The following is a 16,762-nucleotide window of genomic DNA, read 5'->3' on the forward strand; positions in this document are numbered from 1 at the left end:
TTCATAATTTCTTACAAATAAATTTGAATACTGGCATTTATTGTAACGAGAAACGACAAACTGTATAAAAATATGTTAACACAACTCATAGGCAGCGCAATCGCGCTGCCTAAGTTAAGAACGACGTTGGCACAATGTATTATTTTTTTTCCATACCAGGGCACTTTGTATCGAAGGAGTTGTCGTAGAAACTTAGAAAAGGGCCCAGTCGATCGAAAATTTGAACCGCTAGTGCCCTGTTTAATATTCGAAAGTGATTGCATGGCAACTAACACCCCTTCCACGCCCACCATTTCCCCAAACACATCCAATCAAAATTGTGAGATAGCCATTTTATTCAGCGTAATTGATTTCCAGATATAAATTATGTTTTTGAGGAGGACACTCACCCAGAGCCCTTAGGGCAAGGGTTTTAAGTTATGCTCTGGGGGCATATAAGAACGATGTTGGCACAATGTATTATTTATTATTTTTTACCTTTAGACCAGGGCACTTTGTATCGAAGTTGTCGTAGAAACTTCGAAAAGGGCTCATTCAATTGGAAATTGGAGTGGCTTGTGCCCTTTTTAATAGTCGAAAGTGATCGGAAGGCAACTAACACCCCTTCCACGCCCACCGTTTCCCGAAACACATCCAATCAAAATTTTTAGGTAGCCACTTTGTTCAGCGTAGTTGATTTCCAGATAGGAATTAAGTTTTGAGGAGGACAGTCACCCACAGCCCTCAGGGCAAGGGTTGTAAGTTATGCCCTGGGGGCATATCAGATTTTTATAGAAAGTGTTGTCGCAGAAACTTCAAAAAAGGCTCATTCGATTGGAAATTCAAAGGGCTAGTGCCCTTTTTAATAGCCGAAAGTGTTTTGAGGGTAACTAACCCCCCTCTCACGCCCCCCTTGTCCCCAAACACATCCAATCAAAATTTTGAGATAGCCATTTTTTTTCAACGCAGTTGAAAGTTCTAGAAATTAGGTCTTTGAGGATGACAGCCCCCCCCCCCCACACTCCTCAGGGCAAGGGTGTTAAGTTATGCCCTGGGGGCATATAAGGTTTTTATAGAAAGCCTTGTTGTTGAAACTTCAAAAAGGGCTCATTTGATTGGAAATTGAAATCGCTATTGCCCTTTTTAATAGTCAAAAGTGATTGGAATGCATCACGCCCACCATTTTCCCAAACACATCCAATCAAAATTTTGAGATAGCCATTTTGTTCAACGTAGTTGAAAATTCTGGAAATTATACCTTTGAGCAGGACACTCCCCCACAGTCTTCAGGGCAAGGGTTATAAGTTATGCCCTGGGGGCATAAAAGGTCTTCAGTGAAAGCTTTATTGTAGAAACTTGAAAAGGGGCTTGTTCGATTGTAAATTCAAAGGACTAGTGCCATTTTTAATAGTCGAAAGTGTTTGGAGGGCAACTAACCCCCCTCTCACGCCCACCATTTATCCAAACAGATCCAATCAAAATTTTGAGATAGCCATTTTGTTCAACGTAGTTGTAAGTTCTGGAAATTAGGTCTTTGAGGATGACAACCCCTCTCCCTCAGAGCCCTCAGGGTAAGGATTACAAGTTATGCCCTGGGGGTATATAAGGTTTTTATTGAAAATTTTTTCGTTGAAACTTAAAAAAGGTTGCATACGATTGGTAGTTGTAAGGGGTAGTGCCGTTCGTAATAGAGAACAGTAATTGGAGGGAAACCAGTGCCCCTCTATCATCCAACATTTTTCCACATACATACAATCAAAATTTTAAATAGCCATTTTGTTCAATGTAGTTGAAAGTTTTGGAAATTAGGTCTTTAAGGATGACAAACCCCCCCCCCCCCATACAGCCCTCAGGGCCAGGGTTGTAAGTTATGCCCGGGGGTCATATAAGATTTTTATAGAAAGCGTTGTCGTAGAAACTTCAAAAAGGGCTTAATCAATTGGAAATTGAAATGGCTAGTGCCCTTTTTAATAGTTGATAGTAATTGGAGGGCAACTAACCCCCCTCTTACGCTCACCTTTTCCCCAAACACATACAATCAAAATTTTGAGATAGCCATTTTTTCTACGTAGTTGAAAGTTCTGGAAACTATGTCTTTGTGAATGACAAACCTCCCGACAGCCCTCAAGGCAAGTTAAAGTTATGCCCTGGGGGGCATAAAAGGTCTTCATTGAAAGCTTTATTGTAGAAACTTGAAAAAGGGCTTGTTCGATTTGGAAATTCATAGGACTAGTGCCATTTTTAATAGTCGAAAGTGTTTGGAGGGCAACTAACCCCCCTCTCACGCCCACCATTTATCCAAACACATTCAATCGAAATTTTGAGATAGCCATTTTGTTCAACGTAGTTGTAAGTTCTGGAAATTAGGTCTTTGAGGATGACAACCCCTCCCCCTCAGAGCCCTCGGGGAATGGGTTAAAAGTTATGCCCTGGGGGTATATAAGTTTTTTATATAACGTTTCTTCGTGGAAACTTAACAAAAGGTGCATTTGATTGGCAGTTCAAAGATGTAGTGCCTTTTTATATAGTGGATAGTAATTAGAGGGAAACTAACCCCCTCTCACGCCCAACTTTTCCCCAAACACATCCAATCAAAATTTATAGATAGCCATTTTGTTCAATGTAGTTGAAAGTTTTGGAAATTAGGTCTTTAAGGATGACAAACCCCCCTCCCCCCATACAGCCCTCAGGGCAAGGGTTGTAAGTTATGGCCTGGGGTCATATAAGATTATTATGGAAAACGTTGTTGTAGAAACTTCAAAAAGGGCTTATTCAATTGGAACTGAAATGGCTAGTGCCGTTTTTAATATTTGACAGTAACTGGAGGACAAATAACCCACTTCTCACGCCCAACATTCCCCATATACATACAATCAAAATTTTGGGATAGACATTTTTTTCAACGTAGTTGAAAGTTCTGGAAACTATGTCTTTGTGAATGACAAACCTCCCGACAGCCCTAAAGGCAAGTTGTAAGTTATGCCCTGGGGGCATATGAGGTTTTTATAGAAAGAGTTGTCGTAGAAACTTCAAAAAGGGTTCATTCGATTTGAAATTGAAACTGGTAAAGCTCGTTTTAATAGTCGAAAGTGATTGAAGAGCGACTAACACTCCTCTCACGCCCACCATTTTCCCAAACACGACCAATCAAAATTTTCAGATATTCATTTTGTTCAACGTAGTTGAAACTTCTGGGAATTAGGTCTTTGAGGATGACCCCCCCCCACAACCCTCAGGGCAAAGGTTGTAAGTTATGTCCTGGGGGCATGTAGGGCTTTTATAGAAAGCTTTGTCGTAGAAACTTCAAAAGGGATCATTTGATTTGAAATTGAAAGGGCTAGTGCCCTTTTTAATAGTCGAAAGTGATTGAAGGGCAACTAACCCCCCTCTCAAACCCACCATTTCCCCAAACACATCCAATCAAAATTTTGAGATAGACGTTTTGATTAACGTAGTTGGAAGTTCTGGAAATTAGGTCTGTGAGGATGACAACTCCCTCACAGCCCTTAGGGCAAGGGTTGTAAGTTATGCCCTGGGGGCATATAAGGTGCTAATAGAAACCGTTGTCTTAGAAACTCAAAAAGGGCTCATTCGATTGGAAATTGAAAGGGCTAGTGCCCTTTTTAATTGTCGAAAGTGATTAGAATGCTTGACATTTTTATAGTAAAGATAGATCTGGGCACAATGTATTATTATTATTATTATTTTTGTTTAGACCAGGGCACTGCGTATCGAGGGAGTTGTCGTAGGAACTTAGAAAAGGGTTCATTTGATTGAAAATAGAAATGACTAATGCCCTTTTTAATAGTCGAAAGTGATTAGAGGGCAACTAATTAAACTCCCACACCCACCTTCCCATTTGCTCATGATGTTTAAAAACTAAATGTTGCCTTAACATTAAATCAAAATACACTGTGTTAATGCTAATTCCCAATAAGGCACCTCAGCAGTATCCCAGGAACGACTGAGGGTATTATGTACAAACTTTCGGGGCAACTAGAGGAGGTATGAAACTAAATTAAACACTACTATTTGTGTCCAGATTTTTAAAAGAGTGTATGTTGTTAAAAATTGCTGAAAATTTTTCTCCATTATACAAATAGCAGGCCAAACTATAAAGTCTTAAAAAAATGAAAAGATTTAAAGTATTATTTTCTTTTTCCCTGAAAAGACTAGGTCAATATAAAACAAACAGAAATTAATTTAAAAAAAAATTTTCCACGCAATAACTTTTTCAAAGAAAAGTAAAGAACACCGTTAGACCAAAAATGAGCAAAAATAAAATCAAATAATCTACCAAGCGTGAAACTACCACAAATCAGCATCGATAAATAAATGAAACCCAAAACGAACAGAAATTACAATAAATAACCGAGTCAAACTCAAAACGAGCAAAAATTAACATGAATAGGGCTCAAAACCCCTATGTCCTTCCAAGACCAGAATATAATTTGCACTTTATTGAAAAAAAATACAAATGAATGTAAATTGTCAGTTGAATATACATACACTAATATTTAGTTATCAAAATGTTAATATTATTTGATTTTTTAAAGTTATGAAAGTAAAAACATTTATGTTTTTTCAGTAAAGTGCAAATTATGTTCTGGCCTTCGGAAGGCATAGGGGTTTTGAGCCCTACCCATGTTAATTTCTGCTCGTTTTGAGTTTGACTTGGTTATTTATTGTAATATATGTTCGTTTTGGGTTTCATTTATTTATCGATGCTGATTTGTGGTAGTTTCACACTTGATAGATTATTTAATTTTATTTTTTACTGATTTTTGGTTTAATGGAGTTCTTTACTTGTCTTTGAAAAACTTATTTTGTGGAAAAAGTTTTTTTTAAGTAATACTGTTAAAAGTTGAAAGAAACTATTTAGCTTCTATTTACGTTTTCATCATTTTTATGATTTTTTTTCAGCATACTGGTATTATTTTTGTGTAACCTTTGTCTCCCATCTAAACAATGTACCTTACGGTAATTTTGCTAGTTATAAACAAAGGGCCAAAAATAGGACGGCATAATTGAGGGAAAGCACAAGGAGAATAAATAGTTTTCTAGGTTTATCTCTGGAACAGCTCATAAGTCTTGAACTTTCCTCGTGGCTTTGTATTGATCAGCTGCAGACAGAACACGAACTTATTTGGAGTCCGGGAATTTTCCTAGTCATGCAAAGTTTTAAACGCTGAAAATCAATGACTCTGGATCAATGATTGAACTACAACGATCGTGTCGACAATGGACTAGCCAGGTCTGTGGGCTAATTAAATAAAAAAAAACTTTCAGTTTCTTCAACTGAAAGTAAGGTGCAACATTAAAATTTTAAACGAACAGAAATTATTCTGCATATCAGGGGGGCTACCGCTTTTTCAACCCTCGCTCTTTGCGCTTAAATATTGAAGTTCCTCAGAAGTACTTTTCGCTCAAATTCGACGGTCTTTGTGTTTTAGCAGTCTTTTTTAAAGAATTTTGACAAAAAGTCCAATTTTAGTGTAAAGAGCGAGGGTTGAGGAAGGGGTAACCCCCTCATATACTAAAAAATTTCTGTTCGTTTAAGTTCTAATGGTGCTCCTTACTATCGGTTCAAAAACCTTGTTTTTTTATTTAATTTATAACCGTTTTTCAATTCAAGCCAGGATATCTCCTTCCCTCCCAATGTAAATTTTCCCCCGAAAATTTTGAGATAGCCATTTTGTTCAACGTAGTTGTAAGTTCTGGAAATTAGGTCTTTGAGGATGACAACCTCTCCCCCTCAGAGCCCTCAGGGCAAGGGTTACAAGTTATGTAACCCTTTCCCCTGGAAAATTAACGAAATTTTTTTCCCCAGAAAAAATGCCTCCCCCCCCCCCAAAAAAAAATCTGTATGTTTCCCACTAACAAATACTGAATATGAACAATGGGCAAATTGATTGACTTACTAGCCTTTCCCCCTGGGGATGTGGGGGTCTTGCCATCCCCAAAGGCATAGTTAATGGACCTTTCAACTACTTTTAATCAAATGGCTGTCTCAAAATTTCGATCATATGTGTCTGTGGGAAAAGGGGGCATGGGAGAGGGGCTACTTGTCCCCACAATCTTTTTGATTGCTTAAAAAGGGCACTAGAAATTTTGATTTTCGTTCCAATGATCTCTCTCCCTCTCTTCTTGGAAAATTTGTTTGATACGATCACCCCAGGAGTAAACGAAAAAAAGACAACAAAAACAACAACAAATGATCATGCATCCGTGATGTTTCATCTGGCCAGAAAAAAAAAATAGAATTCCCCATTTTTGTAGATACGAGCTTGAAACCTCTAAAGCAGGGTTCTCTGATATGCTGAATCTGATCATTAAGGCCGCCTGAAATTTTGATGGTGTTTCCCCCTTTTTTCTGAAAATCAAGCAAATTTTTTCCGGATTTTAGCTTCTGATGGGTAACATTAAACTTAATAATTTTTACATATTTGGAATCAGCAAAAAAGCTATTTCTATTGATGTATGAATTGCTATCGATTTTTTTTTTTTTTTTTTTTTTTTTTTTTTTTTTTTTTTTTTTTAGTTCGGTTACTTTTGTGCCAAGTCGATCCTTACTCATAGTTTGTTTACCATGAACTGTTTGATAACCAATTCTAAAAAGTCTTACGGTACCACTTGGTTGAAGAACCACTCACAGAAAAGTTATGGGTGTGGGGCAAGTATTTTTCTTCAATTTTTAATAAAGATTTAATAAGTAATTTTTTCAAAATATACAATAAGGAAATTTTGCCTAATTTCTCGTTGAAAATACCCCCCCGCCCCCCTTCCCCAAAAAATACTCTAATGAATGAATTCAGAGCCTAATTTATGTAATACGACCAAGGCCGCATTCAGGGATGGGGTTTTGACCCCCCCTCCCCCGATAAAAAACCTTCCGACTTGTAAAAATGTAACAAAAGAAGCATACAAACAGATTTTTTATCTATTTTTTAAAGTTTTTTGTGTAAAACACCCCCTGAACCAAGATCTTAGATACGCACTTGATCGCAACTACAAGTTCGAAATTGTGAAAAGGTCTGTTATATTAGTTTGGAACTTTAGAACTTTGCTGTGTTAAGCATAAGTGATAGTTATTAAGCGTTTTTTTAAGGATTTAAAGGTTTAACCCTTTAAGAATGCTATACGGAACCTTTTGGCTCTTTACTATAGGCAACGCAAGAGCATTGTCTCTAAAAATCATTGGTTTCGCTATGAAAACTTCTGACTTTTGGCTTTGTCAAGTCAAGCTTTCATTAAATAAGGGATCTTTGTATACTTCAGCAATATTAACCACAGTTTATTTTTAGCACGCGAATAACGTGCGTCGGTTTGCTGAGAAGTACACGCTGAGACGAGCACAGCGGCGCTTCAGTGGCTCTAGTGCAATGTTGTCAGATACAGACATCGCATATAGGAAATACGTCCCACCAGGTAATTTTTTAGGCAAAAATTCAGCTAGTTCAATTTTTGAATGATCTGAAGAATTCATAAATCTAACAGAATTTGTTATTTCAAAAAAAATTATCTAATCTCGGAAACTAAACATGGCCTGTCTGCCTTAGTGTGGACTGACCCGTCTAAAAATCCAAGCAGTAAATTCAGCCATGCTCTTTTGTTAAATTTATCACTTAAGGCTATTTTAAAGAAAAAAGTATAAAAAAAATTAAGATCAAACACAATTTAGGAAACATCTCTACTAACGTGACTTCAAAATGGTCGATAAATGGAGGTTTCAAAAATACCTAAACTGTAAAACCTGCCCTTTTGACGACATGCATGCACATAGTGTGTTCTGATCTAATTCAGCATGGCATGGAAGTTTCACCTTAATACCCTTAGCCTAAGTAGTAGTAGTAGCATTTTGTTTATTTCAACATCCCTTTCAAACTGTTCTGAAAGTTTAAACTTAATAGTTTTAGCCGTTCCTGAGATATTGCTGATACGCCCTTTTGAACCTGCATGCATATTGTGTGTGTTTATTTGGTTGAACATCCCACCCCCAATATAGCCTCACAGTTTCACTACAATACCCTTAGCCTTAGAATTAGTAGTAGTGGCAGTAGAAGTAGTAATAGTAGTAGTAGTAGTAGTAGTAGTAGTAGTATGCACATAGTCTCATTTGGTTAGTTCAAAATCCCACTCAATATGCCCTGAAAGTTTCAACCTATACCCTTAGCCGTTCCAGTGACATTGCTGATCAGTTGTTTTGGAAACCTTCATGCACATAATGAGTTTTGATTTAGTTCTACACCCCCTTCAGCATTCCCTGACAGTTTCACCCTTATAACCTTAGCCTTAGTAATAATAGTAGTAGTATTAGTAGTATGCACATAGTACTTTTAGACGGGTTCAACACCCCCTCAGCATTTCCAGGAAGTTTAAACTTAGCACTCTTTCACCTTAGCCGCTCCTTGGATATTGTTGATATGTCCTTTTGTAAACCTGTACCTACAAAGTGCGTTTTGATTTAGTTCAACATCCCCCTCAACATTCCCTGAAAGTTTCAACTTAATCCTCAGATATTGCTGATACGCCCTTTAGACAACCTGCTTGGACATACTGTGTTTTGATTTAGTTCAACATCACCCTCAGCATTCCATGAAAGCTTTTGCTTAATACCCTTATGTTTTCTGGAGATGCAGGATTAAACATGCCTCCTTTGCCTATAACAAATGTTATATGTAAACAATGGGCAAATCGCATAACTTACAACCCTTGCCCCACAGGCTGTGTGGGGTCATGTCATTCCTAAAACAATAGTTGTTTAACTGTTCAACAATGCTGAACAAATTGACCATCCCAAAATTTTGATCGGATGTTTTTGGGGGGAGGGCAACAAAAAGGGCATGGGAAGGGGACTGATTGCCCTTCAATTGTTTTGACTATTAAGAAAGTCTTACTTTTTAGTTTTTAATCGAATGAGCCCCCTTGAAGTGGGTACGACAACTCCTTCCGTACGAAGTAGCTTGGTGAAAGCTAAATATAAATAAATTGTGCATGTAGCTCACTTCGCTCTTTACTCGGGCAGGGCTATTGCACTGTCTACGATTAGGAAATATCCTTAGGAACTTGCAAAACTGATACGCAGTGAATTTCTACGACACCAATAACAAAAAGTGTGTTTAAATGTGACTCCGAATAGAAACCAAAAAATTTTCTGGTGATTCCAGCTGTTAATCTTTAACTTTAAGACATTTCCATAAGAAACGGAAGCACTTTGGTTCTGAAGTTCTAAAATATTTAATAAGCCTGAAGAATTTGATTTTATTTCAAGCAAATTTTGGATGCCCAAAAACAGTTAGAATTAGAAACCATAAATGTATATACATATTCATACAAATGAGTGCGCCTCAATCACCTCAACAAAAACTGAATAGACTCTTTTGAATAGAAGTTTTGGTAAAGCTTGAGCTTTGCTCTACCTGACTCGAGACCGTCTAAGGGATAGGACTTTGTCTCCTTCTTGTCTCATTGTTGACTCGACATCAAGTCAAGTGTCAAGGGGAGCTTCAAATCGTGTCTCTTCCTGCAATCAAAGCTACTCAAAACTCTTTTGAACTGATGGTCAGGTTCACAGTTGAATAGTATGTCTCTCGGTTTTGATTCGTTTTTTTTTATTCAGTTTCTATTGGTTTTTCTTAGTAGCCATGTAATTATCTTATAGATGAAAATATAGTTTCCCATTTCGTTGCTTACCATTATGTTTCCTTCTTTCAGGAAGTTTCTTTGCTCGAGATAATATTCATAACTTCATATTATTTTGCCGCTCCCTTGGGATTTACGAATGTCTACTTTTTGAAACGGACGATTTGGTATTACGAAAAAACGAGAAAAACGTCATTTTCTGCTTACTCGAAGTTGCCCGACGTGGAGCAAAATACGGGATGCCTGCTCCAATGTTGGTCCAATTTGAGAGAGAAATTGATAGGGAAATAGCACAAGATGAAGGCCACGAATTGGACGATGATTTTGACGACATTGAATATGGACCTATTCCACAGATTATCACAAACGATCTAAGAAGTCTTGACGAGATGGTATGTTCTTGTCCTTTTTATTTTGTAAAAGTATGAGTCAAGAATTCCTAAAGTGGATTCTGTTGACCCCTACAGGACGTTCAATACGGTACTCTAAACTGGGCTATCGGGATCAGTTACACAAAATCTCCTGTTGTTGTAAGCTGACTAGGAAAATTGTATACAAAAAAGGTGGGGAGTCCCCAAGTAGGTTTGGAAATTTACTAGGTGTATATTTATTACTCATTAATAATACTTCTGACGATACATCGCAACACTAAGCTACCTGAGGCCAACAAAGCTGCGTTTTCTTACCCCATCCCCTCTAGTCAAACCTTCAGCACTACCCTTTCCCGTGAAGATGTCACGTGCTTTATATCTTCCCATACTATTTGCAATTGCTTGCTGGGTGCTATTTCGCTGGCTTGGCTTTATACTTTCTTTATCATCCCAGTGGAATGATAAAGGAAGTATAAAAGTGTGTCTAAAAGAAAGCTATTGAATAATATTTATTACACAAACTTCAAAGTAAATCTGGAACTTAATGGCTCACTATACGACAAGGCTCGCTATTTCAACACATATCTCCCGCTGAAACAAGCTTTGAGCAGTTACAGTGTTAATTACTAGACTATATAGGAAACTAGATCCATGGAAAATTAGGTTTGGATAAAGGACAGATAAAAGATGTGGATGTCTAGTGATCTCGTGAATGTCACCAATCGATACAGCACAGCCGTTAACTATCCCCCATCCATGTTACTCTAAAGCTTTCATTTTTGTAGAGAATACGTTTTGATTTTTAGTCGATCGAATGGTCCCACCATGAAACGGTGGGACCATTCCACGAACTGAAACAATAAAAAATGGAAAAGACAATCGCGTACGGTGTAATTGGGAAATCCTTCTGAAATAAGTACCTTGTTCTACTGTTATAATTTTACAAGGTCAACTAGATCTCATAACTATAAGTTTGGATTTTAGCTTATCCAGATGAACATTAAAATCTGCATTTAAAAAAAGATGAAAAATCGGTGTTTTTTTTTTGTTGGACCAAACTACCCCAAGCGGTGTCTCAAAAGTTCCATTTTTCCGGTATACTGATTGTGGCTTGAATACTCAAAAAGCTTAGACAGTATCTAAATTATTGTTGCTAATTAAGTACTGTACCATTGGCATAGAGGCTACAACTTTATAGAGAAACATGCTATCTTTTTCTAAATTAAACATCGGGTTATCAAGCATAATTAAACGAGATTTACAATCAAAAGGGTTGTTAACTCTTAGCTTTGTATTACACTTAATATTAAGACTATTACTATGACCGTCCTTGGACTGTCTTTGGGTTCCCAAAATTATATGTTTAAGCTTCCGTATACGTTCGTCTGGCGGACTTTTGCCAACTTAAAAGTTTAAAAGTACCATCCATAAATAATATAAATGAAACGTGTGGCTACTATAAAACAGCTGTTTTCTTATTGAATCTCTAAGATCGAATCTACAATTAATTTCCAGATGTTAAATTGGAATACTTTGGATTTCAATCTCATTTCTGTGTACTTTCTTTGAGGTTAACTTCAGCTTTTCAGAATTTCAGCTTTTCACAGTGGGAAAGGTGGTAGGGATCAATATTAAACGCAACTAGGTTGCAAGTAATAAGTAAACCTGGAGGACATAGATATTTCAGGTCCTCTAAAGGGGGGAATCCTGAGTACCCATGATAATCACCTTTCGTCAGGGACAAATCTCCAGCATTTTTTTTTGGAGGTGGGGGGCAAGAGGGGTCCATATCTGGATAGTCAAAGGGCATGCGATGTATAGTATTTTTTTTCTCCACATTATCGGGGGGGGGGCAATTGCCCCCCTTGCCACCCCCAAACGACGCCCCTGCCTTTCGTGCTCCGCGTATATGTCTTTTACTTTTGTCGCCATAAGAACATTGAACATTGGACATTCTTATTTAAGAATTTCTCAAGAGAAATGATTTGTGTGATTCAAATATCGAGACATGTAAGCCTCTCTTGTGGATGCGCAGGGGAGGAGGATTGACTGGCGGCTTAAGGTTTTACCCCCTCCCCCCCATCCTATCTTGATCTACCAAGTCAGCGAATTCTGTGTACATTTTGTTTTATAAATGGTAGATGCTGTAGTTTTTTTTTGCTGCAGCCAAAGATAAATCCCAGTTATGCACCTGAGGCCTATGGTCTTTATTCGAGTAATATCTTCATGAATAAAAATCCTATTGCATAATATAGGTAGGTTATTGCTATTTTTTTGAAGCTAGTATATCTGCGGTTTATTGTAATATATATCAACATGAGAAATGTATATAGATAAAAAAATTGGTTTTTAACAAAGGAGCAATTTACCTGCTTCTAATTTGATATTTATCTTTTTTGTTTTTGTACTCATGTGGAAAATTTGCATATCTATCTGGAAACTTGATTGTATCTGCAAAACCCGCCATGAAGTATATCCAAAAATGGTCAATTTTTACTTTATTAATCTTGTTATATTTCATTTTGTTTCTTTTTTCAAATTTGGAAAGGCCGAGACCTCATATGTGAAATAAGATATTTTTCTTATTTATGTAGGTAAAATAAAATATAAGACTACAAGTTATGAAAACAAGCTAAAGGTGATAAAACTAAAAAAAAATGTTACTGATTGAACCGATACCCTTTATCAAAGAAAGGTAAAAAGCAAAATTGAAACCTAAAATAGCAGATGTAAGGTCATATAATAAGTGAAACTTAAAACGAACAGAGTTTGCTATCGATGTATAAATGAAACCTAAAACGAATAAAAATTAAAAGGAATATTTTGAAAAGGGCTGAGACCTTGGCTTAATTATTTGCATTTTTTGTCTTTTTTTACTGGATGCGAATTATATCTTTTTACGTCGTTGTCCTATTTTTTTTTTTTTTAATTTTTTTTTTTTTGACATGCTTAGCTAGTGGAGTCTCAGAAAATTTCATGGGAACCAGTGTTATTAACAGAGGGTTATTGACCGTCTTATATCTTCTGACTCTTAAAAAGGCACAAGTTTAATTTCCAATCGAATGAGCCCCCTCCCAAGCGTGTGTGACCAGCCCTTCCTTATGAAGTGGCCGGGGAAAAGATAATGCATGGAAATTGCTATTCAAGAACTATACTAAGTGTCAAAACAAGAAGGAAAAGGGTTAAAAAATACGGCAAAAAACAACATAAAAAACATAAAAAAAGAGTAGGCAAATAATCGGCAAGCAACAAAAACACTGATCCTGGGTTGTTCCTGTTTTTTCTTCGCTTCCTATTTTGGTGATGGACCATAAATTACCTACGCTCAATATTAAGTCAACAGACACCCCTGTTCATACTCCATGATTCTGTTCATGATTTAAAGACCCTGTGATTTTTTCGCCATGATTGGCCACTTCGACCTGATAATTAAATGTTGGGGGTTCGATTGCTGAGCACAACTATTGGGCGCATGAGCTTAAAGTATGTGGTATATTTTTGATATTCAGTTAAAATGTTAATTTTCTTCTTCTCTGCTTAGAAGTTCCCCTTTAATTAGTTAGATGCTTCACATCGTTATTCCCGAAAACGAAAGAGTGAGTCTGATTCTTTTTTCATTATTAATTCAAGAGACAGTGCATCCCATAAATTATACAGGTGAACGAAAAAAACAAAAAAGAAAAGTTTTAAGTTCTTCCATAGTTATTAAAGAAAAGTTGTTTGTACAAGGATGGCTCTTGTCTAGCATTCAAGATAAGAAAGAACGTAAGTTTGGTATCAAAAGCTCCAAATTCCAACTATTTCTGTATTTGATAAAAGGAGACGTAACAGAATTTTGAAAAACAAAAAAATGCTACCCTCTAACAATACGAGAAAACGTAGGACAAACAAAATAACAAAATAATTCACAGCCAGTGAAAAAGAATCCAAATATTGCGTACCCCAAGATCGTGCTAACGCTTCTACGTTTTGAAAGTATATATATATATATATATATATATATATATATATATATATATATATATATATATATATATTACCCCGAGAATGTTACTTTGCATGTACCCGACCCATTTATATGGTCTGATACATGCTAGTATTGTGGAAGTTTTTTGAGATGTGATTTTTGTTTATTTGTTTTGTCTTTTTTTTTCTCTTGTTGTGTTGTTTTTTAGTCTTTTCTTTAGACGATTTAACTATTTTTTTCTGTTGCCTTTTTATTTGTCCGTTGATAAAGGCTCCCGGATGTGGAGTTGAAATATTTGTAATTTTTTTATTAGTTAATGTGTTGTTTGTTTTTTATTTTTGTCACTGATTTACATAAATTAAACCCGTTTTTTCTGCTAAAAAAACGTCATCTCACTTGGTAGCTTCGATAAATTAAAAGACTGTATTTCGACGAGGGCCCTGTCCGGCAAAAAGCTTCTATCAATCAGTCAAAAAGCAGCAAACCCAGGCAAAGAGCAATAAGCACTTGTCGTCGGGTGAGGTCTCTCTATTGGAGCAGCATTTAAATACATCAGAGGCAACGCTATAGCGTTGCCTATAGTTAAGGCCATACGGCTCCAACGTTTTATTATTTATTTATTATTATTATGTTTTTTTTTTCCAGAGGCACTTCATATGGAAGTGTCGTCGTAAAAACTTCAAAGGGGGCACATTCGATTGGAAATCGAGAGTTCTAGTGCCCTTTTTAAGGGTCAAAAGTGATTGGAAGACAAAGAACACCCCTTCCATGCCCACTATTTCCCCAAACACATCCAATCAAAATTTTGAGATAGCTATTTTGTTCTACGCAGTTGATTTCCAGAAAGAAATTATGTTTTTGAGCAGGACACTCACCCACAGCCCTTAGGACAAGGGTTGTAAGTTATGTCCTGGGGGCATATAAGCTTTTTATATAAATTTTTGTCGTAGAAACCTCAAAAAGGGTTCATTCGACTGGAAATTCAAAGGGCTAGTGCCCTTTTTAATAGTCGAAAGTGATTGGAGGGCCACTAACCCCCCTCTCACGCCCACCTTTCCCCCAAACAAATCCAATCAAAATTTTGAGATAGCCATTTTGTTCAACGGGATTGAAAATTCTGGAATTAGGTCCCCCCCCCACCGCCCTTAGGTTAAGGGTTGTAAGTTATGCCCTGGGGGCATATATGGTTTTTATAGAAAGCGTTGTCGTAGAAACTTCAAAAAGGGCTCATTCGATTGAAAAATTTAAATGGCTAGTACCCTTTTTAATAGTCGAAAGTGATTGGAAGGCAACTAACACCCCTTCCACGACCACTATTTCCCCAAACACATCCAATCAAAATTTTGAGATAGCCATTTTGTTCAACGTAGTTAAATGTTCTAGAAATTATATATAAGAGCATGACACCCTCCCCCACCAAGGTCTTCAGGGCAAGGGTTATAAGTTATGCCCTGGGAGCATATATGGTTCTTATGGAAGGAAGGCTCGTATAAACTTCAGAGAGGGCTCATTTGATTGGAAATTGAAAGTTTTAGTTCACTTTTTAAGCGTCAAAAGATATTGGAGGGTAACCAGCCCCCCCCTCGCCCTTTTTTCCCAACTTTTTCTCACCTTTTTCTCACTTTTTAATAGTCAAAAGATATCCGAGGGCACTTAGCCCCCCCCCTCCCCACACACACACCCTTTTTTCCTCAAGCCTATCCGAAAATTTTTTAAAATAGGCATTTCATTAAAAATAATTCAAAGGTCAGATAAGAAAAACTCCTGTGTCGACACAATCCCCCATGGCCCGGAGGCACGCGTTGTAAGTAATGCTCTGGGGGGATATATCGTTTTTACTGAAGGGATGCTTGTATAAACTTCGGAGAGGGTTCATTTGATTGAAAATTGAAAGTTCTCGTTCACTTTTTAAGAGTCAAAAGAGATTGGAGGGCAACTATCCACCCCCTCCCCCCTGCACGCCCTAATTTTATCATATAAAAATTTTGAGATAGACATTTTGTTAAAAATAGTTCAAAGTTCAGATAACAAAAACTTCGGGATTGACCCAGCCCCCAAGGGGCTGGGAGTAGGCGTTTTAAGTTATGCCCTGGGGGCATATATGGTTGTTATGGAAGGAATGCTGGTATAATCTTAATAGTTTGAATTGAAAGTTGTAATTCACTTTTTAAGAGTAAAAAGTGATCAGAGGGCCGCTATCCTCCCCCCACACTCCATTTATTTTTTTCTCAGACGAACTTCACATAGAAGGGGTCGTCGGATAAACTTCAAACGGGGCTCATTACAAAGGGGGTAAACTTTTTTCACTTTGATATTGTTACTTTGATACCAGTTTTGAGACTTTGATGAAGATTTGATTTTTTTGAAGTTTGATTTTGAAATAAGGAATTTTTAAAAACTTGAAACTTTTTGCAATCAAAAACGAACAAAAATTAATTTAAAAAAAAAACTTTCCGAAAAATAAGTTCTCCCAGAAAAAGTTAAGGCCATTTTAAACTTAAGCTCAGCAGATACAAATACCTGTTAAAATTCAAACTCAAAACGACCAAAAATTACTATTAAGTAATAAATGAAACCCAAAACGAACAGAAATTAAATAAACAATCATAGGAAAAAACGTACAACAGGCAATAATATAAATGAATAAATAGACCTTAAAGCTAGTATTGCTTAGATTGAATATGAAAATCAAGCTTAAAACGAAAAAAAATATTTTGCAATTGAAGTATAAATGAAACTTAAAACGAACAGAAATTAGATAAACAATCAATGCAAACAAACATACAACAGATATTAATGTAAA

General features: G+C 36.7%; 1 protein-coding gene across 2 annotated transcripts in view; it reads left to right on the forward strand.

Moving 5' to 3' along the window:
- The window catches only part of LOC148954553 (uncharacterized), a 186,188-nt gene that overhangs the window by 52,502 nt on the left and 116,924 nt on the right, over nt 1–16,762 (forward strand). For both annotated transcript variants that reach the window (XM_089086593.1, XM_089086594.1), the window contains 2 exons: nt 7,284–7,407; nt 9,694–10,013. In XM_089086593.1, the coding sequence (XP_088942719.1) occupies nt 7,284–7,407; nt 9,694–10,013 (444 nt within the window). The remainder of the gene's footprint in view (nt 1–7,283; nt 7,408–9,693; nt 10,014–16,762) is intronic.

The sequence above is a fragment of the Artemia sp. Qi Xiang Cuo genome, chromosome 3 (genome assembly GCF_049724085.1).
Source record: "Artemia sp. Qi Xiang Cuo chromosome 3, ASM4972408v1, whole genome shotgun sequence".
NCBI lineage: Eukaryota > Metazoa > Arthropoda > Branchiopoda > Anostraca > Artemiidae > Artemia > Artemia sp. Qi Xiang Cuo.